This window comes from Bidens hawaiensis, unplaced genomic scaffold, assembly GCF_021521415.1.
Source record: "Bidens hawaiensis isolate Kalapana, Puna unplaced genomic scaffold, B.hawaiensis_p1.1 tig00009190_1, whole genome shotgun sequence".
Taxonomy (NCBI): Eukaryota; Viridiplantae; Streptophyta; class Magnoliopsida; order Asterales; family Asteraceae; genus Bidens; species Bidens hawaiensis.
The window spans coordinates 683,599-710,802 of NW_027491677.1; the positions used below are offsets into that span (position 1 = coordinate 683,599).

At 41.3% G+C, this 27,204-nt stretch overlaps 3 protein-coding genes across 3 annotated transcripts in view; 2 read left to right on the plus strand and 1 right to left on the minus strand.

Annotated features, from left to right (window-relative positions):
* LOC143531540 (putative aldo-keto reductase 5) overlaps window positions 1–27,204 on the plus strand; it is a 207,848-nt gene that overhangs the window by 63,972 nt on the left and 116,672 nt on the right. The gene's annotated exons all lie outside the window — the stretch shown is intronic.
* Window positions 954–5,265, minus strand: LOC143531489 (uncharacterized). The gene is made up of 5 exons (XM_077026777.1): window positions 5,048–5,265; window positions 4,343–4,504; window positions 4,071–4,256; window positions 2,088–3,590; window positions 954–1,675 (listed from the first exon to the last, which is right to left on the minus strand). The coding sequence occupies exons 1-5, from the start codon at window positions 5,085–5,087 to the stop codon at window positions 1,140–1,142; spliced, it is 2,427 nt and encodes an 808-aa protein (XP_076882892.1). The 5' UTR covers window positions 5,088–5,265; the 3' UTR covers window positions 954–1,139.
* LOC143531490 (F-box/kelch-repeat protein At3g23880-like) lies at window positions 10,275–23,940 on the plus strand. The gene is made up of 2 exons (XM_077026778.1): window positions 10,275–11,130; window positions 23,601–23,940. The coding sequence occupies exons 1-2, from the start codon at window positions 10,334–10,336 to the stop codon at window positions 23,938–23,940; spliced, it is 1,137 nt and encodes a 378-aa protein (XP_076882893.1). The 5' UTR covers window positions 10,275–10,333.

Below are 27,204 nucleotides of genomic sequence, written 5' to 3' on the forward strand. Positions count from 1 at the left end.
ATTATGTATTAATGAAGATGTTTATGATTTTTTTTTTCAAAAATGTCAATGATTATACACTTATGTATTAATTAAAACTTTTATGAATTTTTGGCGATTGTTGTTTCAATACATATCTCCAATTTATTGTCTCTAAACATGTCATGTCGTGTTATGAGATTCCTTATACTAAAAGATAACGCATAGATAGTCTAGTTATATATCGCTAGAAGTATGCAACCTTAAACTAATTTAAATTCTTCACATGTTGTTTATTGCTAAACTTTAACCATTGAATTAAACATTGAGTAAGAAAATAAATGATTGGTAATAGTTGATCATAACAACTAGGAAAATAATATATTTATTATTTATTATTTTATAATGGCTATAAGAAATGAGATGTGATCATGGTGTGATTTAGTAAAAATTAAATGCCAAATTGATATAGTCCGAAACATGAAGGATAGAAATGTGATAAAATAAATCTCTAAAGGTTAACACTTAAAATAGTTGTCACATGGGTCTACCATATTTGTAGGATCAAATTCAAAAGAAACAAAAACAAAATTTGGACACATTTGGTTTGGATCTATATTTTATTAAGCATTGTCTTTTCTCAATTTGTCTCAACATTTTTTATAATTAAAGTCATCAAAAGATTAATTGTGCAAATAGTGTATCTAAACATAAAATAAAATCATAATTCTTTCATGAGTCATTTAATTTAAGCAAATATGAAAATGCTTAACAACCGAACAATATTAAAACTTGAGCGTTCTTAGCCTCTTAGAGTATGTTTGAGATTAAGTTTGAATAATGCTTACTGACTTATTGACTTTTTCAAAAAACCATTCTGAAAAGCCAAGATTTGAGGCTTTTATAAATCTGATTTTTAACTCTTTTAATAAACAAAAATAAAAAATTGCCAAACATTTTTCTAACTTATTAGCTTTTTGAAAACACCTGATACAACTCAACCATTCTGTATCACTTGAAGACACACCAATGATCCATCTACTACAAAAAAATATACAAAATACGAGTTTCGCAACGGTTCTAGCAACACATTACACAAATTATAGACCCAATCAAGCAAACTATCCAACTATATTCGCAACGGTTCTAGCAATTTGCATTTGCATCATCTTCTAGTCTTTCTAGTTAACAACGTTTACCGAAGAACAACATACGAACGGGACCCACGAACTTATACCCTTAACCTTCTTCTTCCCCTTCTTATCATCATCAATCAGCTTCAGTGGTGACGACACGTCAGCATTGACCGCAGGGTTGACTACAGCTTCATCTTTCTTAACCACGGGCTCGGGTTGTGCGCCACGTGGCAACTTAGCTTCACCCAACAGGTTCTTTAACGGTGCAGACTGTTTCCCGGCGCTCCAGTTTGTAACTTTTGCAATCGCTTCTGCGTTTCTTTTTCTCCCTTCGGATTCATTGTTGACTTTGACCATAGTTGGGAACCACCCGGCTTGCGAAACTTCAGGATTTTGTGGTTTTTGTGAATCTTGTGCGTTAGAAGATTCCGGTTTCTTATCTTTGCTTTCGGTTTCCACTAGTGTCATGAATGACGGTGGCTCGTAAATATCAGAAGTTGCTGCATTTGACTTCCCGGAGTTGACTTTTGACTTTTCTGTCGATTGTAAAGTTCCAGCATCGATTGAAGCAGTAGAAAGTACTGCGATAGCATACATTCATTAAAAAGATTAAAAGCTTAAACACGGTAGCAATAGTATAATATGACTAAAAGTTATTAAAGATACGGATTAAGATAAAAAACTATTAAAGTCAACATATTTCATAAAATTAACGCTTACGGGCCGTTGTTAGTCCAATGATGTTCTAAAAATGTTGTCAATTTGTAGTTTTTAATTCACTAATTCAAGTCAATCAAGATCGGATCATGATCTAACAATCCAACGGTCAACGTTGCAGTTGTAAAAATGTTGCATTTTTTAAACTCAACAAAAAGATTCTTTTTAGCATATTATAAAACCATTTTAACATTAAAAAAATAAATGAAATTGTCCTTTTTGAAATATGAAGTCCTTATACTTTACAAAAAAATGACCGCGAGTCAGCAAATGTACCTGAAACTGATCCCCAATTTCCCTCCAAGCTACTGCGACTACTTGAAGCTACCGACAAAGCTGCACCAGAATCTTGAATGTTCATCTTACCTTCTTCTACAGTAGGCACATGAACAACATCAGAAGCATTCTTGTCTTTCACAACCGATTTATCAATGCTGACATCAGCAACAACACTACTATCATTATCCACTTTTTGTTCTATAACTTCATCTTTTGAGCAATTTTCCGACTTAAGTGCATCAAAATCCTCTTTCTCGGGCAAAATTGTATTGGGCTCTGCAACGTGTCCTTTTGAGCATTTTTCTACTTCGAGTGCACCAAGATCTTGACTTTCGGTCATTACTGAATCGACTTTTTCTACAACTTCATGGCTGGCTTCGTTTGAACGTTCTATCAAGTGGGGTCCATCAAGATCCTCTTTTTCGGTCAAAACCGTGTCAGATTGCTTCACAACTACTTGAAACTGTTCTATTGAGCTTGTTTCCAATTCGGGTGGACCAAGATCATGTTTTTCAGTCAAAACAGAAATCGGGTTTTCAGCAACTTCACGGGTTTGTTCGTTTAACTGTTTTTCCAAGTGGGTCCCACCAAGATCCTCTTTTACAGTCGAAACCGTGTCAGTATGCTCAACAACTTCTTGAATCTGTTCTTTTGAGCTTGTTTCCAATTCGGGTGCACCAAGATCCTGTTTTTCAGTCACAGCAGAAATCGGAGTTTCAACAACTTCATGGGTTTGTTCGTTTAACTGTTTCTCCAAGTGGGGTCCACCAAGATCCCCTTTTTCAGTCAAAACTGTGTCGGGTTCCTTCACAACTTCTTGAATCGGTTTTATTGAGCCTGTTTCCAATTCGTGTGTTTCAAGATCCATTTTTTCAGTCAAAACCGCAACAGGCTCCTTGAAAGATTCCTCAATCTGTACATTTGGTGCACCAAGATCTTCATTTTCAGTTAAAACCGAAACGTTTTCAACAATTGCAGATTCTTTAGCCTCTTCTAGAGCATGTTTATAATCAGATTCAGGATTTTCATGTTTGATTTCTTCAGAAGCTACCTCAGCTTCAGTTTCATATTTGTTAACAACTTTTGAAACGTGTTCAAAGGTTTGACGTTCTTCACTCGTTCCATAAGCAATAGATGATCCCAACTTCTCCAAACCCCCTTGCTTAACATTATCATGGTCTTCATCGACAACTGCAGAAACTTCAGGGGAGGCTTTGGTCAACTCCGAATCTTTAGCTTCTTCGGTACTGATTTCAGACGTTTGACCTTTTTCCTCCCCTGCCTCAGCAACATCAATAGAGTTACTCTCTTGTGAGTTGACAATGTGAGTTGACTCGGGTGTGTGCCCCGAGACTCCATCTTTGACCAAACCCGTCTCAGTCAACTCAAGGTTTGACTCGGACGAATCACATACAGTGGTTATCTCAGCTTCTCCAGATTTCTCTACATGGAAATCAATCTTTTCAGAAACTTCAACACCGGTATCGACTTTGTTGATCTCTATCGGAGCATTCAACATATTAGTACCTATAGTTAAATCTTTATATAATATATAATAAATAATAATCCAGAATCGTACAAACAAACTGCAACAAAAAGGCCTACGAAGATAGTGTTTTAGGGTGCATTTTGTTCTAAAAATAATATAATCAGTTGTTTTGAGTGTTTGGTAGATCCGCTGTTGCAGCCACTACATAACCAGAATCAGTTCTGTTGCAGCCACTAAAACTGATTATTCAACCTCTAATTACTTATATTATATAATCAAAATCGTAAACTTGAAACCGACCATATAACAAATGTGTCTAGACTAAATATGAGATTATTAACACTCCACTTACACATATTACTGTCATAATACACTATTAACAACATACTTTTAGATTATGTTGAATTAGTAATTTGGACATAAAAATAAAATAATACTAATAACTTTCAAAACACAATGCCAAACATCATAAAATATAAACAAACACTCACCATCATTCTCAGCATCATCAAATGATAAAAACAAGTCTCTATGCAGAGTTTTGCTTGCAGATCCGCTGTCCGGGAATTCGGTAACTGCATCCGAAAACAACTCATCTTCAGATCTACTAAAACTTACCCTGACCCCACCATCACCTTCATCACCCCCAATGTTCATCTTCTTCTCAATCTTGGGATCTTAACAAAACAAATTTCACATATTATAAAAAAAATACTAACAAAATAAGATAATAATATTAATAATAATAACAAAAAAATCTCACTTGGGGTCTTTTCTTTATCATCATCTGAAACCACCTCTGAACTGCCCAAATTAGTGTTATAACCATCAATGGTTCCACAAATCTTCTTGTGTGCTCTCCGGTGTTTCGCACTAGGGTGTGGGTTAGGAAACTGCCATCCACACCTGTGACATACATAAGCCCCTGCAAACATCAAGAAACCAGCAAAATCAACAAACCCACAAAGAAAAATGACAACTTTGAGTCAAGAAACCAATAAAATAATATAACCCACAAAGAAAAATGACAACTTTTAGTCAAGAAACCAACAAAATCAACAACCCCACAAATAAAAATGACAACTTTGAGTCAAAAAACCAATAAAATTAACAAACCCACAAAGAAAAATGACAACTTTGAGTCTAGAAACCAATAAAATCATAAAACCCACAAAGAAAAATGACAACTTTGATTCAAGAAACCAACAAAATCAACAAACCCACAAAGAAAAATGACAACTTTTAGTCAAGAAACCAACAAAAATTAACAAACCCACAAAGAAAAATGAAAACTTTGAGTCAAAAAACCAACAAAATCAAGAAACCCACAAATACAAATGACAACTTTGGGTAAAAAACTAACAAAATCAACAAACCCACAAAGAAAAAAGTCAACTTTTTTAGTCAAGAACCGCTATTAATGTAGTAAATCAACAATGGTGAATAGAATATGAGAACAAGAAGTAACCTGAATGGGTGGTGTGTCTGGTGTGATCTTTAACATCCATTGTATTTGTGAAGATCAAGAAATTGGAGGGTTGAAGAAAGAAGAAGATTTGGGGAAGAAAAGTAAGAGTGTACGGAGTGTTGAAAGTATAAAGTCTTTGTGGAAGAAGATAATGTGGCTGGTTGTTATGGAACAGGACACAAAAAAAGGTGTTGAATTTTGTACCCTTCCAATAGTTGGTCTTTAATCATGGTGTATGATCACATAACGTGTAGTTTACTTGTATATGTGCTTTTAGAATAATACTTTAATTTTTATATTCATGTATTGTGAAATCCTAATTTTGTAATGAGTATATAACATTATACCTATCGACTCGTTACTTATGTAATCGTGAAACGTGTGTTGTCATATATGTTACTGATATAGAAGAGTGTAACTGTTTTTTAGATTAATGTACATCGTTAGATTATCTCCTTCTGATCTAACCGTGCTAATTGAGCAATTAAGCTTAAAATGACAGTTACATGTTCTTTGCGGTTTTTACTTCACTCTCCCCCTCGTCATCATGAGTTCATGCTACTACAACCTATATGTGTTCCAAAATTCTAAATCCATGTTTTTTAGATTAATGTACATCGTTAGATCATCTCAACTTCTGATCTAACCGTGCTAATCGAGCAATTAAGCTTAAAATGACAGTTACATGTTCTTTGCGGTTTTTACCTCACTCCCCCCCTCGTTATCATGAGTTCATGCTACTACAACTTATATGTGTTCCAAAATTCTAAATCCATAGTTTCATCTTTCAAGTTGAAATCCTACATGCTACATTGAACACTCCCAAGTGGCATACACCCATTTTGAAATTGATTATATCGACATCCCCACAGTCACCATCACCTTCGTGGCTTCGCTTGTAAATGAGGAAGCCCATGACGCGCCTGCACTCTTTCACATCCAAAACCATATGATGATTTTAATAATGTTAATACGTTTTAAAGTTTTAATTCACAGAATTAATATGTATCACCAAATTAAATCTTATACTACTGTAAATATCATTAAAATGAGTTTTTTTACAAATGAATTAATATCTTCGGACATGGAGTTTCTTGAATTATTTCGTGCACTATTGATATTGTTGTTGTTGTTGTTGGCGTTCCTAGTACTGTTTGCGGGAATTCTAACCTGGCGACCTTAATAAGTTGTTGCGCGGGTCATTGCACCACCCCTAGGTGCTTGGGTACGTCTTTGACCGCGTCCCCTTGCCATTGCAACAAATAACCCATTTAATTGATTTTTTAACATGTTGTAGGTAAAAGGTATGGCTTTGCATTTGCATATATATTTTTACATATTATGAGCAATTAGATCAAATGTTTACACATTGATGTAGCACACAAGAATAAGACATCACTAAAAAGATATTATAATATTAAGTAGCTCATAGTGACTTTTACCATCAAAGAAAACTCGAAGCAGAGATTATAGAACTTCCCTTCGTCGGATGTATTAATAAAGGTTGTCAACGGAAGAATTTTCAACAATTGTCTTGACAAGTTGAGTATCGAAAACCCCATTACTCAACTTGAAGGGGAGTGTTAGAAAATAAAGTTTATTTGGCATAACATTTGGGATAAGTTATTTACATCTTTTCACATTTTAGGAGATTATGACAGCCATATATTATGAAGACCGTTGCTGCCACAGTCAAGGAGATTTCCATCCATTTTTGTTATTTCCTTGCTTAGTTTTATTCTTGTTTTATATACTGCATTATTCCCATTGTAAAAGATAATCAAAATCAATATACAATTTCATATTTCAACTTTCAAAGAATAATAACGCCAACAACACTATTGGGAACGCCAACAACGCTGCTGGCAACGTCAACTAGCTCCACTACCAACAATATGGGTGTGCACGGTTCGATTTAAAACTCCAGGTCCGAAGATATTAATTATGTTTTTGTAACAATTGATTTGTTAACCCATTAATTTATAGTGGATATAAGTTTAGGAAAACTCCAGGTCCGAAGATATTAATATTTACCATGGTTTCGGGTTTTTAACGCATTTACTTGTTTTTTACCGTGTGGTTGACTCGTAAGTCGGATCAATGTGGTTCTTTTTGCTAATACTCTAAAAAAACTTATGTTATAGTAAGAAATTCACTTTTAGTATTTTTTTAAAGTAAAAATAGTGTGGTTTTCACATTTATTACTTTATTTATGTATATAGTGACGGTTTTCAGGTTGTGTAAAACGGGTTGTTAGGCAGGCTTACTGGAAATGTAGTGCTTATAATGTTTTGGTTATTATGGATGTCATCCGCGCCTATATGATCATGTATAAAACTCAAGAATAGACGCATTTAATGAATGTTTAATCTCGGTTTAAGATGTTCGTACCTCTTTGTATGGCTGAAATACACGACCTTTAAGAGACTTCAAATAGATCAGACAGATAGAGCTGTAATAGTTTGTAAAAAATATAAAGTTAACATGTGAACTCGGATGATCGAGTTTGGGTTTTCAAGTTACCTTGTTGGGACGAATTTGGGGACTCTTTTGGAGTTTCATGGGGTTCAATCAAAGCTTCCATATCCAACTAGAATTTGCAAGAATTGAATATTGATGAATTTCTCATATTTACCTTGATGAACAATTGATTATACTTTCGGGCGGATTAGGATGTCTTCAAGGACTTCAAAAAGCTGGAATCAGTGGAAAACATAAAGGACTCTTGCATTTCTTATAGAGATTTCTTGCATGGAGATGTAGAGGTTGACTACATCCTAATAATGCAATTAGGAATTGTGTGGTCATTACTAATTAAGTCGAGAAACGACATGTCATGGAGGAGTAGCTTTCGAACAGAGATATTTCGGAGAAGAAAGATACGGAAGATTCCAATAAATAAATAGAGAAATCAAAGTGTTTGAAGCCGATCCAAGATTACAGAATTAGTTAAGTTTCGATTTAACGTTTATTAGGCTTGGTTTATTAGTTTTCGAATTAGAATAGGATTGGTCTATAAGTGCTATGAAAGAAAGAAGAATGATCCCGGTGATTAACTCACTGTTATTTGCAACCAGCAACTGGTTGAGTTCCGAAAAGCAAAGAGAGAGAATCCATCGGTTGGTTATACGAATCATCTAAATCATCAACATAAGTATATCTTGGTTATTCTGGGTTTAATTGTTTTTAGTTTTTTTTTATATGTTTTGGTGATATTAGGTTTAATTTTCTGGTTCGGTTGAGTGTCGATTTAATGCAAGTTCTAGAATTACTCCCACTCGATCTAGGTATCAAAATATTCTTAAAACTCGCAGTTAAGAGGATACTTTTTCACTAATGTCAATTTCTACTGTGTTTAAAACTCTTATCATTCGATTCATATGAATGCTTAAACGATACTAGACGCACTTACAACTAGGGTCCTCTACCATTGAGCTAGGAACCCAAATGCAAAAGGGTACGTAGGCCATCAAATTAAATAAATTTGTCAAATCAAAGTATCAATCAGTTACATCTAAGATTAAATATCTATGTTGGACGTTTAATGATATAAATAACCGTCCAAATGCCGTGTCCAAATGGACGTTCCAATTCCATACCCTTAACCCAAGCCAAATTACAACCCCTTAAAACTCCGCTTGATTTATATAACTTTCTCATGTTATTTGGTGGAAATTTGTATCTGAATAAGCTTATATTAATTTTTGCTTCATACTTGGCAGTGAGTGATAACTTATACACCTATACGGCGAACCTTCTGAGTGAAACATATTTGTAAGCTGTGAAGTTTTGCATAATAAAAACACCAAAGACTATGATCTTCCCTTTTGTACAACCAAAGCCATTTAAAGAAAGGAGCCGCATTAATGTCTCTAAGCGGCCAAGAGGGCATAAACCCAAATCGTTCATCTTTGGTTTTAGTGACCCTCTCCCATGCCGAACACCAAATGGATTTTATTTTTATCTTCACTACCTCCCCATAAGAAATTTTTCCTAATGGATTCCAAATCTTGGAGGACTTTGCAGGGGGGCTTTATAAAGGGAGAACTAGTATATTGGTAAGCTTTTCATAAGCGATTTTAGTAGGATCAACCTACCACAGTACCACCAATCGAGAGAGACGAAGAGCTTTCCAAAAGACAATCTCTTCTCAAAATCTCCATGATGGGGCTCCAATTATGTATTCTGTTCATATTTGCCAAGAGTCTCGAGTATGAAAAAGGGAAAGATGCCGTTTTGCACCCAGGGATCTTTGCTAAGTTATCAACCTCAGCCAAATCCACCTTTACCCACAAATATTTGATTTTTGCAGAAGTCCATCTTTCTTTACGGCACAAGTTACGCTAACGGGAACACTATTGTGTACACAAATGTAAAGAAAAATATAACGCAAAACATTACCAGAAAACCGAACAATTACCATGGACTTTAGATATCGGATATCCGGACTTTTTGGATAGGGGATTTTACTATATCATCCGAAATTTCGGATATTCTAAATTTTGGACATCTGATCGGATATTAAACTAGATATCCGAAATATCTGAAAAAATAATAATTATAAAAAATCTAAAGAACTACTTTTACGGATATCTGAAAACTATCCCAAATATCCGAAAACTATCCGAAATATCCGAAAATTATCCAAACTATTTGAAAGTTATCTAAACTACCCAAAATTATCCGAAATTTATGAATAATATTTATTATTTAATAATTAAAAAAATATTTCGGTTTCGATATCCGAACTACCCTAAAATTTACAAAATCACTATCCGATTCCGAATCGAAAATTCGGATATCCGAATTCGGATTCGGATATCCGAAAATTCGGATTCGAATTTGGATTTTCGGATATTTTGAATACGGAGTCGGATTTGGATTCATATTTTCTTGAACACCCCTAATAAGAGTTGTTTGGTGATTAATTCCCTTATTTTATGTATATTTTATGTATATGAAAATTATAAGTATGTATAAAACTTATGGGCTACGTTTAAATGGGCCTATACACTAAAATCCCTACACACAAAAATGAAACCACTTAGTAATCGATATATAACTAGTCGGTAGCACTAGCACTGACAAATTTGTGCAAACGACTATATATTGAAACCCTAAATTGGCGCAGACTTATTCACTCCATCCTCAAACTTCAAACCCTGAATTCATCTACTTTAGGTACGTTTCAATTCGTTAAATGATCAAAAAATTTAGCCTACAACAATCTATTTTATAACAATATTACATCTTTATATATATATTTCAGCTACTCCCATAATCAAAATGTCCGACTACATACCATTGTCAATCCAAGAAGAGATTATGAAAAGGCTTCCAACAAAATCTTTGATGCAGTTCAGGACCGTTTCGAAAGCATGGAAGTCTTTGATCGATAGTTCTAAATTTGTCGTTGATTACAGCGTCAACCACACTCACCAGCAACACCTTTTAGTAAGTTACCCTGCACCAGAGAATTTTGAGACAAAACATGTTTCGTTTGTAGACGATGAGTCCTTCCCGCATAATAAGTTTTCCCTGACTACTCCCGTACCCGAACTTAGGATGCCAAAAATACTAGGTAGCTCTCATGGCTTGTTCTGCTTATGCTCTATAGGTGTAGATCTATATGATCCTAGAAGAAACAAGCGCACGGCTGTTCTTTGGAATCCATCAATTAGAAAATCGGTTGCGATCGATGTTTTAGGTTCAACCACTAATACTGTTATTGGTTTTGGGGTCTGCCCTCACACTACTGATCCTAAGCTTGTTAAGATTCAATATAATTATGATTTGTTGAACGTGGATACTATAGCATTCTCCCCTTGGCATGATGAGGTACATACTTTAAGCGTACGGGCTTGGAGAAGTATACCTACCATAAATCAACTGCGTAACACAACTGATTTCATGGAGAAGCAAGTAGATTTAGATGGGACTATTTACTGGCTTGCGGTTGATGGGAGTACTATTAGCATGATGCCACCTACATTTTTTATGGGGTATAAACTGATCATATCATTTGACTTGACAAGTGAAGAATTTGTGGAAGCATCACTCCCTGAAACTTTAGCTCTGAAGAGGTAGGTCCCAGCAGAGACCAGTTGGTCCCGCAAGACTCACCTTGAACAGGGACGTCTGTGCAAAGGCCATCTGCTCCCGCAGGACCCACCATGATCATAGGATCTTACGCGCAGTACACAAGCTGAACACGCAGGGAAAGCCTCCCAATGGTGAAGTACCCCGCCTGTTCCCGCAGTTGCGGATACAAGCCATCAGGGAAGGCTACCCGCAGACAGCAGGGCTACACGCACAAGACACTAGCTACTTCAGTAGTCACATGAAGGAATGAGCAAGGCGGGAACAATCCCGCCTAAATGAGCCAGTCTGATTCTGAAAGATCTTTTGTACCATACCTTGATAGGACAGACGATCTGACCAGAACAGCCCATGAGCCAATCACAGGGTGACAGCTCATCGACAACAGGGCGAGGAGGAGCACCCTCTAGTACTGTTTGTCACTATTAGCCGCTGCCTACTCACCAACCCTTACTGAGGAGCATGCGCGGCCTACAGTTGGTGGAATAGTGTTACTGTTGGCCGTAACCTATTCACCAACCAGCATGGCCTGCGTACAATCCACAGTAAGTGGGACGTGCATAATCTACAGTTGGTGGAATAGTGCAGCCGACTTTGTTACTGTTGGCCGTAACCTACCCACCAACCAGTATGGCCTGTGCATAGTCCACTGTTGGTTGAACAGGAATACTATTCAGCCGGCTGTACCTTCTTGGAAACCTACCTTCGGCTATAAATACTCCAATATCTTGGAATGGTAAGATCATCTGCTATCCAGTTATCTAGCAATCTTAATATACACTTATATTCAGAGCAACCTAGTCTGATTCTCACGCCGGAGGGTGGTCACAAGGAGGAACTCCCCCCTTCTCAGTGACGAGCTTACGGTGTTTGTTTTGCAGGTCTCCTGAAGAACAGCCTTCTCAGCTAGACCTCATCCGTGGGAAACATTACTTAACCCCCAGATTATCTATAATCTGTACCGGGTCACTTAGTGTTTCTTCATTGGCGCCATCCGTGGGACTAAAGGCTAGAACTACTTTAGTTTTTTCACAATTTCTGAAGAAATGGTTAACGTTACTCCGGTTCAAAGGCCAGTAACCGACCAAGAAACCCCGGTAACAACCCCAGCAACTGGGGGGAACACCGGCGGTTATACAATCCTTACGAACACTACCCCGACTACCCAAGCCGGGGCAAGTGGAGTAAATATTCCATTGGGGTTCTCCGATACCCAACTGGAAAAACGAACGAAGGTTCCTCGCCAAACACTAGATCAAGTGAAGGCGTGGGCCGAAGCACGGCAAAGAGAATTCCAAGCCGAATTGGACGAACGCTTGCGTTCAGTTCAACAGGCTGACGAATTCGCCAGTACTCGCCAACACCTCAATATGAGCAGTGACTGCGAGTACTCAGACGACGAGTTGGAATCCGACACCGACGCGAACCCTCGCCATAAGGCGAAAGGGAAGCGTAAGGAAACGGACGTCCAACCAAAAAGGAATTTTGGGGAAGCCTTTAAACCAATCGTGGAAAGAAACCCGCGTGACTTTTCCAAAACCTTTAGACCAACTGCTACAAATGCAGGGAAGTCAAAGTTCGCAAGGGACATTGCGGAAGCAATCGCCCCGAGAAGTGCCAAACAAATGTCCAACATTGGCACTTACGATGGTCTATCCGACCCAGACGACCATTTGAACAGGTTCATTGCGGGGGCTACCGTCAGCAACTGGACGGAACCCACGTGGTGCTACATGTTCCAGATGACTCTGGTCGGAGCGGCCAGGGCATGGTTCGATCGTTTACCGATCCACCACATATATGACTGGGCGGACTTTCAGAACAAGTTCAGCCAGCATTTCAGCCAACAGAGGAAGTACACTGAAGAGCAGTGGACGATCCTTAACTGCGTGGGAGAGGAGGATGAATCTCTACTAGACTTCATCACTCGCTTCAACTCCAAAAAGCTTAGTCTCGGCAACATAAGTGAAGATCTGGTTCGCGCCGCCTTCATCCAAGGCGCCGAATACCCAGAACTTATCCGCACATTGACGGGTAAGGATGGCATGCCATCAACTTGGGATGCCATCATGACGGCGGCAAAGCGCTTTGCCGAGACGGAAAAGCAACTGGGAAGAGATCTTCCCAGAGTACACACCTCTACACGCAGAGGACCAGAGAGAACAATGTCCGGGTCGCCCGGCAGAACAAAAAGAGGAGGCTAGGTATTTGGCAGTCAAGGGTAAACTTTGACACCTCATCCAGCTCTCGCCCTCTTGTTGGCGGAAGGGACAACACACACCATTCAAACCGAAAACACCGGTGGACGCCACTCACGAAGAGCGTCACGGAGATATTTGCCACGGAAAAATTGCCATGGCCTAAAGCCCCAATGATCCGGCAGAAACCTAATGCGGATCAAAGCAAATCCTGTGATTTCCACTGGACAAAGGGTCATGGTACTGAAGAGTGCACATCCTTGAAGGATATTATTGAGACATTTGTCAAGGACGGAAGGCTTGCACATCTTGTGGCATCGATCAGGAAGGGAGGAAGGAATGACAACCGGTACAGAGGTAACGGACGAAAGCCCGTCGATATTAGCATCAACATGGTTCATGGCAAGGTCAGAGGAAGAAAAAGACGGGTGGCAGAACCATGCGCGTGGAAAGAAGCTGAGGTGCGCTTCCCGCGAGTGCCAGGAGGCCCCAGCAAAGAAGGCCCCATCGTCATCAGAAGCCAGCTGGGGCACTACATCACTTCACGCACTCTTGCTGACAACGGCGCTTCGTCGACAGTGATGTACAGACAGTTCTTTGATAAGCTGGATGATGAAGACAAAGAACGCTTGGAAACGGTCTACGCTTCAATGGAAGGGTTTGACGGAAGTACAGAAACACCCCTGGGTATCCTATCTTTCCCCGTTACTCTTACTGATGGGAATCATTCACGCACAGAAGACGTGGATTTTGTCGTAATGAAAAAGCCACATCATACGTACGACATCCTATTCGGAAGAGACGGGATGGCAAGATTCAACGCCGTGGTATCTTCAGTCCATGGCATGATGGGATGGCCAACAGCTGAGGGTGTAGCAATGATCTCTGGCATTCCCCAGGTATGCATTGCATCTGTTTCATCTAAACCCAAACCGAAAAAGGCTAAACCAACCATCACTGAACCAGAAAAATGGGCCTTCAATGGCAAATACCCCGACCAGGCCGTTACCATTGGACCAACAATCGTTGATCCCACCCGCACCTTACTCAAACGCTTACTGCAGAAAAACGCTGACATCTTTGCGTGGGCACCAGCTGACATGACTGGTGTACCCCGAAGTAAGGCGGAGCATAAGCTCAAATGCGATCCGGCTGTTACGCCAATCGTACAAAAGCGCAGAGTAATGGGGCCTGAACAAACTAACGCGTGTAGAACCCAAGTCAAGGAACTCCTTGACGCAGGCATCGTACGCGTTAGTAGATATCAAACATGGGTTGCAAATCCCGTAATGGTACCGAAGAATGACAAACAATGGCGCATGTGCATAGATTTCAAAGATTTGAACAAAGCATGCCCCAAAGATTGTTATCCGTTACCAGAAATTGATCTCAAAGTGGATTCGTTGGCACCATTCCGCCTTAAATGCTTCTTGGATGCGTATAAGGGGTACCACCAAATCCACATGGCCATTGATGACCAGGACAAAACCGCATTTCGGACGCCCGATGGTACATTTTGTTATAAAATGATGCCATTCGGACTTAAGAATGCAGGGTCCACGTACCAACGACTAATGGACAAAGAGTTTCATGCCCAAATCGGGAGAAACTTGGAAGTCTATATGGATGATTTGGTCATCAAAAGCCTCGAGCCTGAGGCGATGTTGAAAGACATTGAAGAAACTTTCAACACGCTCCGAAAGATAAACATGAAGCTCAACCCGAGCAAGTGTTCATTTGGGATGGAAGAAGGGAAGTTCTTGGGAGTCATTGTTACTAAAGATGGCTTTAGAGCGAACCCTGAAAAGGTCGAAGCCATTGTTAAAATGGAATCACCTACCACCATCAAACAGGCTCAGACACTGAATGGACGACTAGTCGCACTTAATCGCTTCTTGGCAAACCATGCAGATAAGTCGTTTCCTTTCGTGTCAACATTGAGAAACTGCTTGAAGAAAACGCACTTCCGCTGGACACCAGAAGCGGAAGCAGCTTTTCAGGAGATTCGGTCACGCCTGATCGAACTCCCAACACTTACAGCACCACAAGCGGGAGAGGAGTTAATCCTATACCTTTCCGCAACAGATAGAGCAACCGGGGCAGTCCTGCTAGTAGAACGAAAGGGCATCCAGATGCCAATCTATTATGTTAGCCGTGTACTAACAGACGTAGAAACCCGGTACTCTACCCTCGAAAAATTAGTCTTAGCACTTATACATGCTTCACGCAGGTTAAGACGATATTTCCAGGGCCACCCAATCACCATTCTCACCAACTTCAAACTCTCAAACGTTCTAGGCAAACCCGAATTATCGGGACGTCTAGCCAAATGGGCAATTGAATTGGGAGAATATGCAATTAAGTACAAGCCAAGACCAGCCATAAAAGGCCAGGTCCTGGCCGATTTTATTGCAGAAGTCCCCGCTTCGCGGGAGAAAGAGTGCCAGGAGGAGGCTCAACCCTCCCCAGCACAGGACGTCAATGATGTCTGGCGACTCTATACTGATGGAGCAGCTAGTAACGAGGGTTCAGGCGCAGGGTTAAAATTAACCAACCCAGCGGGCCAAGAATATACTTACGCTATTCGGCTGGACTTTCCAAGTACGAATAACGAAGCCGAATATGAAGCATTCTTGGCCGGTTTGAGAATTGCGCGTAAGATGGGAGTGAAAAACTTGGAAGCCCATGTGGATTCCATGCTGGTGGCCAACCAAATAAATGGAACATACACGGCTGTGAACGACACCATGGCCCTGTACCTCGCCCAGGCAAAAACCCTTATGCGTGATTTTAGTGATTGTAAAGTCATACATGTCAAGCGCAGCGAAAACAAATCTGCGGATGCGTTAAGCAAGCTTGCATCACTAGCCTTCACCCACCTGGGAAAGGACATCCGCATTGAACTCCTCGAAGCGCCATCAGTCCCGCACAAGGAAATTTGTGTCATCCAAACCAGTACAGAAACGTGGATGACACCAATAATAAATTACCTTGCAGCAGGAATACTACCAGAGTCAAAAACACAGGCAAGAAAACTACGCTGTAAAGCACTGAATTATCAACTCGTCAATGACATCCTTTACAGACGTAACTTTCTTGGCCCACTCTTGAGATGCGTGGACAACCAAGATGCCAACTACCTCCTAAGGGAAGTACACGAAGGCATCTGTGGGGTACACGCAGGTCCCCGCGCTGTTGTAGCCAAGCTAAACAACGCGGGATACTTTTGGCCAGGGATGCATACGGATGCACTGGCATACATCAGAAAATGCAGGTCTTGCCAGCTTTACGCACCTAACACGCATCGCCCGAAAAACGAACTGGTTCCAGTCACTTCTTCGTGGCCATTTCAGAAGTGGGCCATCGATGTGACAGGCCCATTTCCTACAGCAGCAGGAAATGTTCAGTTCCTAGTGGTAGCCATCGACTACTTCACCAAATGGATAGAAGCAAAACCTATAGCCCAAACAACCGCAAAGCATATCAAAAAATTTATTTGGGAATTTATAATTTGTCGTTTTGGACTTCCACAGAATTTGGTAAGCGATAACGGCACCAACTTTGCTGACAAAAAGCTACAACAGTGGCTAAAAGAACTTCAAATCACCCACACCTTTACCTCAGTGGCACACCCGCAAGGAAATGGTGAGGTGGAAAGAGCAAATAAAAGCATCGTCGAAGGCATAAAGAAAAGACTCTTGAAACACAGATCCGGCTGGGTGGACGAGCTTCCGCACGTCCTTTGGGCAAACAGAACGTTGAAGAAGGCCAGTACGGGAGAAACCCCGTTCAGCCTCACTTATGGCACTGAAGCCATGGTCCCGGTCGAAATTGGTCTACCCTCACCAAGGGTCTTGAGTCAGCCAGAAGACAATGATGCGGAAAGACGGTTGGATCTTATGCTAACCGAGGAACGCAGAGACTTAGCCGCAGTGCGTGAAGAGAACTACAAACGACAAATGCAAAAGTACTACAACACGCGAGTAAAACTCTGCAACTTCAAGGAAGGAGACTACATACTGCGTAACAACGAGGCTTCGAACCAAGAACGCCCAGGAAAGTTGGCCCCGATCTGGGAAGGGCCATACGTTATCAAACAGGTTCTGGGAAAGGGCGCATACCGGCTCGAAAGGCTCGATGGCACTCCCATCCCAAGAACATGGAATGGAGCTCAATTACGCAAATGTTATATGTAGATCAATTCCAAAACTTGTAAAGAAAAGGCCAAGAGCCACTTCTAATGGAAATGATTCTCCTTTCATAATGTGTTTACCTTTATCCTTATGAACTCCCCACTGGTGCCGGTATTTACCGCATAAATGAGGAGAAGTCATTGCGTGTGGAAGGCGGCAAAACCCGCATAAACACAACGTTAAAAATAAGGGAAACCTACACGCAGGTATGATGTAAGTAAAGTTTAGCCATCTTTGTAAGTGCAAGTGACGGTCTTATCCGCACAATCACAAATAAGGAAGCAAAACTTCAAACTATCATCTACCACGTTCAAAGGTTATCCTAAAAAAAAAAAAAAAAAAAAAATACTTAGAAATAAGGATAAGGAAAACCTACACGCAGGTCAGGTATGGGTAAAGTTTAGCCATCCTACCAAGTGCAAGTGACGGTTCAACCCGCACAATCACGAAAGAGGAAGCAAAACTTTAACCCACTATCAACCACGTTCAAAGGTTAACTTATCCTAAATACTTAGAAATTTCGAGGAAAAATGAGGAAAACCTACACGCATGTCAGATGACGGTTAAAATTTAGCCATCCTACCAAGTGCAAGTGACGGTTCTACCCGCACAATCACGAAGGAGGAAGCAAAACTTTAACCCATCATCAACCACGTTCAACAGGTTAACTTATTCTAAAAAACTTGGAAAATTGCTAACTTAAACTAAGTCATGAGCTTATAAAGCAAGGAATCCAAAGAAGGAAATAACAATCTTATCCGCAAAAAGATTTATATTTCAATGATATATTACAAGAATGGCCGGGTTACTACCCGCCTGAAAGAGTAAATCTATACAAGTCTATCTTAGCAATGGAAAGGGATCTTCAGGATCAAGCTTCAGGGCCGCTTCCACTTGGACCCGCTCCGTCAGAAGAACGGGGTGGTTCGAGGAACGCTTTGAGGACAGCTAACCCATCATCAGCAGCAGCTACTTCGTCCACCTTTTCCACCACTGGATGCGGGAAGGCGGCGTATTGGTTCAATGCTTGGTCATAAATGGCTTCGGTATCCACATCAAACAAAGGGAAGTTGGAAGGCGGGACGCCTTTCTCAACAAACCCTAGACCAATCAGGAAGCCGGCCTTTTCCCCATCCTCATGAGAAGCGTTGAGGGCTGCGGTCATAGCATCATCGTAAGAGGTCTCTGAAAAGACCCGACGCACAACCTACAAAGAAAAAATACAAGTATTAAAACCTTTTCTTACAAAAGAAAAGCGAGAAGATAAAGCTAAACATACCTGAGGCAACGCTTCTCGAAGAAGCCATTGGAGGCCAGCTTGAGCTTCGTTATGGGCGCGTTCGGCTTCGCTCTTGTTAAGGTTGGCAAGTAAAACTTCCTTTGCGGCAGCCTCTTCGACGCCCTTAAGCTTCCGCTCGGTGTGGTCAAGCACCCCTCTTTGGTCCAAGATTTCCTGGAGTTTCTTGGCATCTTCCATTGCCAAGGCATCATGAGCGCGTTGGAGAGCCTCTAATTTGGCCTTGAGCTCCTCATTCTCCACACGCAAAGGCTCAGCAATGGCTTCAGCCTTGGCAGCCCTCTCGGTTGCGTTTCGCGCAGTCTCCCTGGCCAGCCGAAGCTGTTCATTCACAGCTTGGGCAGCCTTGGAGCGGGCCTCGAGTCGCGCCTGAACTTCAACCTCGAGGGCCTTGAAGGCCTTCTCCTTGTCGGCGGCAGCTGCCGCCAGCTGTTGGTTCTCCTCCCGGAGAGCACGCGCCTCAGATACGTCCTTGGCGCGAGCTGCTTTCAACTTGTCGTTTTCACGACAAAGCAGCTCGACGCGCGGCTGCATCCGGGCTTGGAGAACCTGAAGCTCATTGGTTAGCCTACCCTCCTGGTAGCTAGCCATGGCTTCCCCCAACGCACCATGAGGAGCAGCGTGGCGAGCCCAGTCCACGCACTCCACAGGGGTACGAAGGGTTGTTCCTCGGCGTATGTTCCATCGCGGAACATACACTTCATTGGAATCCGACACTGCAAAAGAAACAAAGGCAGTAAGGAAAAGATGATAAAAAACATAAGGGAAAAAGAAAGGAACCCTACGCACCTGTAGGGTCAATGACAGGCCGATAGCCGCCAAACCCATCACCTGAACCTAAAGGAAATCCATCCAACAGGTCAGGCAGACGGGAAGGGGGCAAAGATCGGCGGGAAGCCCTGCGCGTACCTGATGGTCCGGCCGTAGGTGCCGGTGGCGCGGGCATGGTGGCAGCCGCCGTGGTCGCCGTTGTGGTCGCCGCCGCGGTCGCCGCCTCCTCAGCAGCAGCAGTAACCGCCGGCTCCGTGAAGGATGCTGTAAAAATCGCACTCACGGCCGGCGGTGACGTCATCTCGGCCGGAACAGTTGGCTCAAAGGAACGAGCAACTGGACCAGCGGATGCAGGCGCAGGCGCCTGGGTCGACGCCTCAGGAAGGCTGACCGAGCCTACCGTCATTGGCGGGGAGGTACTCCCCTGCGCTTCACCCCGGAATGCGTCAACACCCACGCCTGCACAAAGAAGAAAGTGTTAGATAAATTTAAGAAGTAATAAATCTGCAAAGACATTATGATTGTACTTACGGGTTTTCTTGACCCTGAACGTACGGACGGGCGGGGAGGAACCCGATGGAGCCGGCCTCTTGGTACCGGTCACCGTCGTCTTCGTTGGTTCTCCGGAGGTAACGGTCGTAGCCTCCGGAACAGTGGTCTTCTCACCACCGGGCTTCCCCGCCACCTCTTCACTATCTGACTCCGAGTCAGATAGAACCACCGGACCAGCCGTGGAGGCCTTCTCCTTCCCTTTCCCGCCGGCAGCAGCTTTCTTCTTCCGCACCAATGGAGGAGCATCTGAGGATTCCTCAGAAGAAGACAGGTCAAGAATTCCAACAGCGGGTACAGCATTAAGGGGTTGAGGAAAGAATATCGCCTTACCTGGCCGCCGGTGGCTCAGGATCTCGTGGCCCAGCGGATAGACCTCCACAAACCGATCCGCTGTTTGCTCCAGGATGGGCAACTCGCCCTCGTCCAAAGCACGAGTACCCATCCGCGCGGGACCGTCGGCTTCCCGCGGAAACAGAAGCGACTCCAAATCATTTCCCTCTGAAAGAAAAGAAACAGTTAGAAGACAAACTTGTATCAAAAAAGAAAAACAAGACATACCATAGGGAATAGAGTTCAAACCGTATTCGAGGAGGATGGGAACCAGAGATGCATCTTTCCACACCCGGCTCATCCCTAACATGACCATCCCGGACTCCGCAAACCGGTAAACCGGAGATTGGATCCGGGATATCTTCGAAAACCATTCCGCCTCCTGGTAGTTGGGGGCGTGAAGGCTCGGTATCGCTTGGCCATTTTTAAACTTCATGGCAAGGGGGATGGCGCGGGCAGAAATGTAGAAGAATTCCTGCTTCCACGCGCGAAGACTGCGCTCGGTGTCGCAAATCTTCAGACCCTTAATACGGGTCGTCAGGGTGTACCACCCTTGGATGCACCTCCAGGTATAGAAGGTCATCAGGCGGTCCACATGGGGCTCGATGCCCAAAATCCGGCACACCCACTCAAAATGGCGAATCTTGGCGATCGCCATGGGGTGCAGCTCGGTCAAATGGACACCGTGCCTCTCAAGGACACGGTAAACAAATTTTGTCAATGGGAATCTAAGATTCCCATAGACAAAAAATGCAGCATAAACCCCGATCTTGCCACTGGGGGCATCGTACACGGTCTGGTGGGATTCAGGAAACTCAGGCTCGAGATGATCGAGCATGAACTTCCTGACAACATACCGGTACTGATCGCCGGGCAGAGCACACTGGCACTCACCAGCAGTACCCCTGTCGTCAGCTATAGCTTCAGCATCACGAGAGGACATTTTTGCAGAAAGAAGAGTGATTTCGGGAAAATGCTTGCCTGAAAAAGGGGAGTATTTGCCGGAAATCACTAAGAAGAAGAAGAGTGAAAAGTGTGAATTGCAAATAACCCTCTCCCCCTTTATATAGTAATCGCAATTAATGCGGTGAATTTAATGCGGAGGAGAGAGAAATCAAAGGTGCAATGAAACTATGACACGTGGCAAAAAGCAAGCTGGCAACAGCTGTTGAAAGGACGTGTGCCAGTAATTTCGCGGCCACGCGCCCGAAAAATCATGCCCACGCGCCTGAAAAAGCGACTGGAATGACCATGTTCTGTCACGTCACCATAACTTCCTGCACGTCCTGACACAGTCAGAAGAAACCGTCACACGACGTTTCAGATGTTTGGACTGTTCTTATCCTCACCAACCTTTCGAATTTCAAAATTCAAAATTCAAAAAGATTCAAAGGTAAGCGGGAAAATACCCCTTACCTTGGCAACCAAGTAACCATAAGACGGATGCGGGTACAGTGTTAAGGCAAAACCTTCCACATACCTAGCACCCGCAGGGAATTGAAGCCAAGAATACCCCGGCAACAAAGTAACTATAAGACGGGTGCGGATACAGTGTTAAGGCAGAACCCTTCACGTACCTAGCACCCGCAGGGAATTGACGCCAGGAGTACCTTGAAAGTAAAGTAACCGTAAGACGAGCGCGGGTACAGTGTTAAGGCAAAACCCTTCACATACCTAGCGCCCGGCAGGGAATTGAAACCAGGAAGGATCTTCTGGGCAATGCTTGTGGAAACGGAAATAACATCCCCGCATAGCGGGAACGTCGAGAAATACATTGTTTGAGGCTCCAGGATGGAATTGGTGGTTTAAACATAATTGATCACTATGTTCAAAACCACTAAAACCTCAAGGAGAATCCACACAAGTGAGACTCAACGCTCGTGACTTGCGAGAAGGTTACATACCTACCCGCATCATACCCAAAGATCAAGCAAAAAAATCGGGAATTTTTGCAAGTGACATTAGGAAACCCGCGGGAAGAATCCCCACGGAGAACCTTAAAACTAGAAACCCTTTTCAAAACCCCTTGCTTAAAGTCCAAAAGTTCACCTCACTTTATTAAACATTCAGGAGAAGAACATTGGACTGGGGGACTTGAAGAGGTAGGTCCCAGCAGAGACCAGTTGGTCCCGCAAGACTCACCTTGAACAGGGACGTCTGCGCAAAGGCCATCTGCTCCCGCAGGACCCACCATGCTCATAGGATCTTACGCGCAGTACACAAGCTGAACACGCAGGGAAAGCCTCCCAATGGTGAAGTACCCCGCCTGTTCCCGCAGTTGCGGATACAAGCCATCAGGGAAGGCTACCCGCAGACAGCAGGGCTACACGCACAAGACACTAGCTACTTCAGTAGTCACATGAAGGAATGAGCAAGGCGGGAACAATCCCGCCTAAATGAGCCAGTCTGATTCTGAAAGATCTTTTGTACCATACCTTGATAGGACAGACGATCTGACCAGAACAGCCCATGAGCCAATCACAGGGTGACAGCTCATCGACAACAGGGCGAGGAGGAGCACCCTCTAGTACTGTTTGTCACTATTAGCCGCTGCCTACTCACCAACCCTTACTGAGGAGCATGCGCGGCCTACAGTTGGTGGAATAGTGTTACTGTTGGCCGTAACCTATTCACCAACCAGCATGGCCTGCGTACAATCCACAGTAAGTGGGACGTGCATAATCTACAGTTGGTGGAATAGTGCAGCCGACTTTGTTACTGTTGGCCGTAACCTACCCACCAACCAGTATGGCCTGTGCATAGTCCACTGTTGGTTGAACAGGAATACTATTCAGCCGGCTGTACCTTCTTGGAAACCTACCTTCGGCTATAAATACTCCAATATCTTGGAATGGTAAGATCATCTGCTATCCAGTTATCTAGCAATCTCTTAATATACACTTATATTCAGAGCAACCTAGTCTGATTCTCACGCCGGAGGGTGGTCACAAGGAGGAACTCCCCCCTTCTCAGTGACGAGCTTACGGTGTTTGTTTTGCAGGTCTCCTGAAGAACAGCCTTCTCAGCTAGACCTCATCCGTGGGAAACATTACTTAACCCCCAGATTATCTATAATCTGTACCGGGTCACTTAGTGTTTCTTCAAGCTCGTAGTTGCAACAGTTTGGCTATATCTAAGCTAAAAGAGTCTCTCGTTGTGGTTGATGTAGTTAACGATGCAAATAAACTAGTTTATGGTGTATGGATGATGGAGCATGGTGTTCCAAACTCGTTTACAAAGCTATTCAGCATAAACTTACCGGATTTATCGATAACAACGGTTCTTGGATTTAGGAGGAATAATGAACCTATATTTGCAATAAAAACCAACACACATGATGTCAATGTTCATGAATTCCACTCCGAAGACCTAAGTTATGCTAGGATTACTGGGAGTGCACATTTAGTGTCTGCAGGTTCATACATGGAAACACTACTTTTGCAAGATCAGTGATGGAAATTTGTGGCATGGATCCAATTAGAACAACCAACTCTTGTAGCAGGCGAGCTTAGATTGGAGTTGAAATGAAGTTGTAGCGTATGTCGGTTAAGGTAAGTGAAAAGTTACATGTAGAATGATTTGTTATATATCATGTTGTTCGAAGTCTCATAGTTTGGATGTTGGTTTGCTTTCTTATTTTGAAGATAAATACATAATATTTCAGGTTTGTCATCTTTTATTTCATTATATATGGTATGTGCTTTGTTTCGTTAATCATTAGATTGCCAATTCTAAAGCTTATTTAAAGCATGAAATGTATTTGGAAGTTCTAGACGATTTGATTATTAATTTCGGTAGTAATCCTTTATCATTTTACGTGGTGTTGTTATGAGCACTGAAATCCACTTTCAAAAAATGGAGACACATATCCTCGCGTATACACATGCCACCTCCTTATTCCTAAGTTTTTTAGGTAAACGTCGTTTTTTGTTCATACTTAACAAGATGCGCTAAGCATTATACGTCTTGCCTGGCAGGAGGAATGCATTTGAATGTCCTAGCTCATTCAATTATCATCTCCCTTAGTAAAATAAGTTTAAGTAACATATTGAAATGAATGATTTCTTATATGTAGGTTGAACTGTCAATGTTTCTTAGGTTTGTTCGTTTATTTTGAATGCTGTAAATAAAACTGAAGATGATTATATAATGAACGTTTTATTTTTTATTTTAAAAAGTGTTTTATATGAAGGTATTCAACTATCTAATATTTATACACACATGTAATTGGTGAAAATATTGGTTTTATTTAGTATTGTTATTGGCGGAAACAAAAGTATATCTTGGTTATGTTGGGTTTAATTGATTTTAAGTTTTTCTTATATGTTTTGGTGGTATTAGGTTTAATTTTCTCTAATTGTAAGGGTAACAAATCTGATTCAGTTGAGTTTCGGTTCAATGCAAGTTCTATAATTACTCCCACTCGATCTGGGTATCAAAATATTCTTAAAACTCGCAGTTAAGAGGATACTTTTTCACTAGTGTCTATTTATGCTGTGTTTAAAACTCTTATCATTTGAATCATATGAATGCTTAAACGATACTAAATGCACTTACAACTAGGGTCCTCTACCATTGAGCTAGGAACCCAAATGCAAAAGGGTACGTAGGCCATCAAATTAAATAAAATTGTCAAATCAAAGCATCAATCAGTTACATCTAAGGTTCAATATCTATGCTGGACGTTTAATGATATACATAACCGTCCAAATGCCGTGTCCAAATGGACGTTCCAATTCCATACCCTTAACCCAAGCCAAGTTACAGCCCCTTAAAAGTCCCTTGATTTATAAAACTTTCTCATGTTATTTGGTGGAAATTTGATATCTGAACAAGCTTATATTAATTTTTGCTTCATACTTGGCAGTGAGTGATAACTTATACACCTATACGACGAACCTTAGAGTGAAACATATTCGTAACCTGTGAAGTTTTGCATAATAAAAACACCGAAGACTATGATCTTCCCTTTTGTACAACCAAATCCATTTAAAGAGATGAGCCGCATTTATCTTTCTAAGCGGCCAAGCAGGCATAAACCCAAATCGTTCATCTTTGGATCAAGGTGGTTCTTTTTGCTAATACTCTAAAAAAACTTATGTTATAGTAAGAAATTCACTTTTAGTATTTTTTTAGTAAAAATTGTGTGGTTTTCACATTTACTACTTTATTTATGTATATAGCGACGGTTTTCAGGTTGTGTAAAACGGGTTTTTAGGCAAAGGCTAGAATAGGTTAGTGTGGTTAGGCTTACTAAAAATGTAGTGCTTATAATGTTTTGGTTATTATGGATGTCATCCGCGCCTATATGATCATGTATAAAACTCAAGAATAGACGCATTTAATGAATATTTAATTTCGGTTTAAGATGTTCGTACCTCTTTATATGGCTGAAATACACGACCTTTAAGAGTCTTCAAATAGATCAGACAGAGCTGTAATAGTTTGTAAAAAATATAAAGTTAACATGTGAATTGGGATCTATTTGAAATCTTCAAATAGATCAGAAAGAACTAGAATTTGCAAGAACTGAATATTGATGAATTTCTCATATTTACCTTGATGAACACTTGATTATACTTTCAGGCGGATTAGGATGTCTTCAAGGAGGCTTTAAGGACTTCAAAAAGCTGGAATCAGTGGAAAACATAAAGGACTCTTGCATTTCTTATAGAGATTTCTTGCATGGAGATGTAGAGGTTGACTACATCCTAATAATGCAATTAAGAATTGTTTGGTCATTACTAATTAAGTCGAGAAATGACATGTCATGGAGGAGTAGCTTTCGAACAGAGATATTTCGGAGAAGAAAGATACGGAAGAGTTCAATAAATAAATAGAGAAATCAAAGTGTTTGAAGCTGATCCAAGATTACAGAATTAGTTAAGTTTCGATTTAACGTTTATTAGGCCTGGTTTATTAGTTTTCGAATTAGAATAGGATTGGTCTATAAGTGCTATGAAAGAAAGAAGAATGATTCCGGTGATTAACTCACCGCTATTTGCAACCAGCAATTGGTTGAGTTCAGAAAAGCAAAAAGAGAGAATCTATCGGTTGGTTATACGAAACCTAGCCCGAAACAGATAACTACAGGAAGTCCAACTGTCATCATCATCTAAATCATCAACAAACTGATTATACGAATATTCCATTCCACTTCTTCTAGAGAAGTTGTTGGAGATCTAGTGAATAACATAACTACCAGATCCGGATCCAGATCAGATATGTAAACAGAATCCGCCTTGCAGTGAAGTACTTACCAGTTACCAAAATTAATCGAAGCCTGAGTGTTGATATCAACAGTGAACATGTTATCACATGGTGAAGACGTTCGTCTAGAACCTTCTGGTCTTGATAATGATTCATATACTTCGTAATCAATACAATATTCAAGAATGTATATATAGTCGTTTTGATTCAATCCAAACCGATGCTCGAACTTATTGCGATGATTTTGAGGATTTAAAATTTTAACAAGTGAAAGCTATGTATTTATGTTGAGTGATATGGAAAGCAAATTGAGAATCGGATTGCAGGCAACGGATCTGTAGAGATTGGTATGCGATTTATAAGCTTAAAATGCGATTTTTATAACCTTATACATGCATTCATTTTGTTGATACAAAGGCATCACTTAAATGACTGAAGGGGAGCAAATCAAAGTCTGTAAGTTAACCGACGCATTGTTTAACGCCACAAGATTTGCACAAATTATCA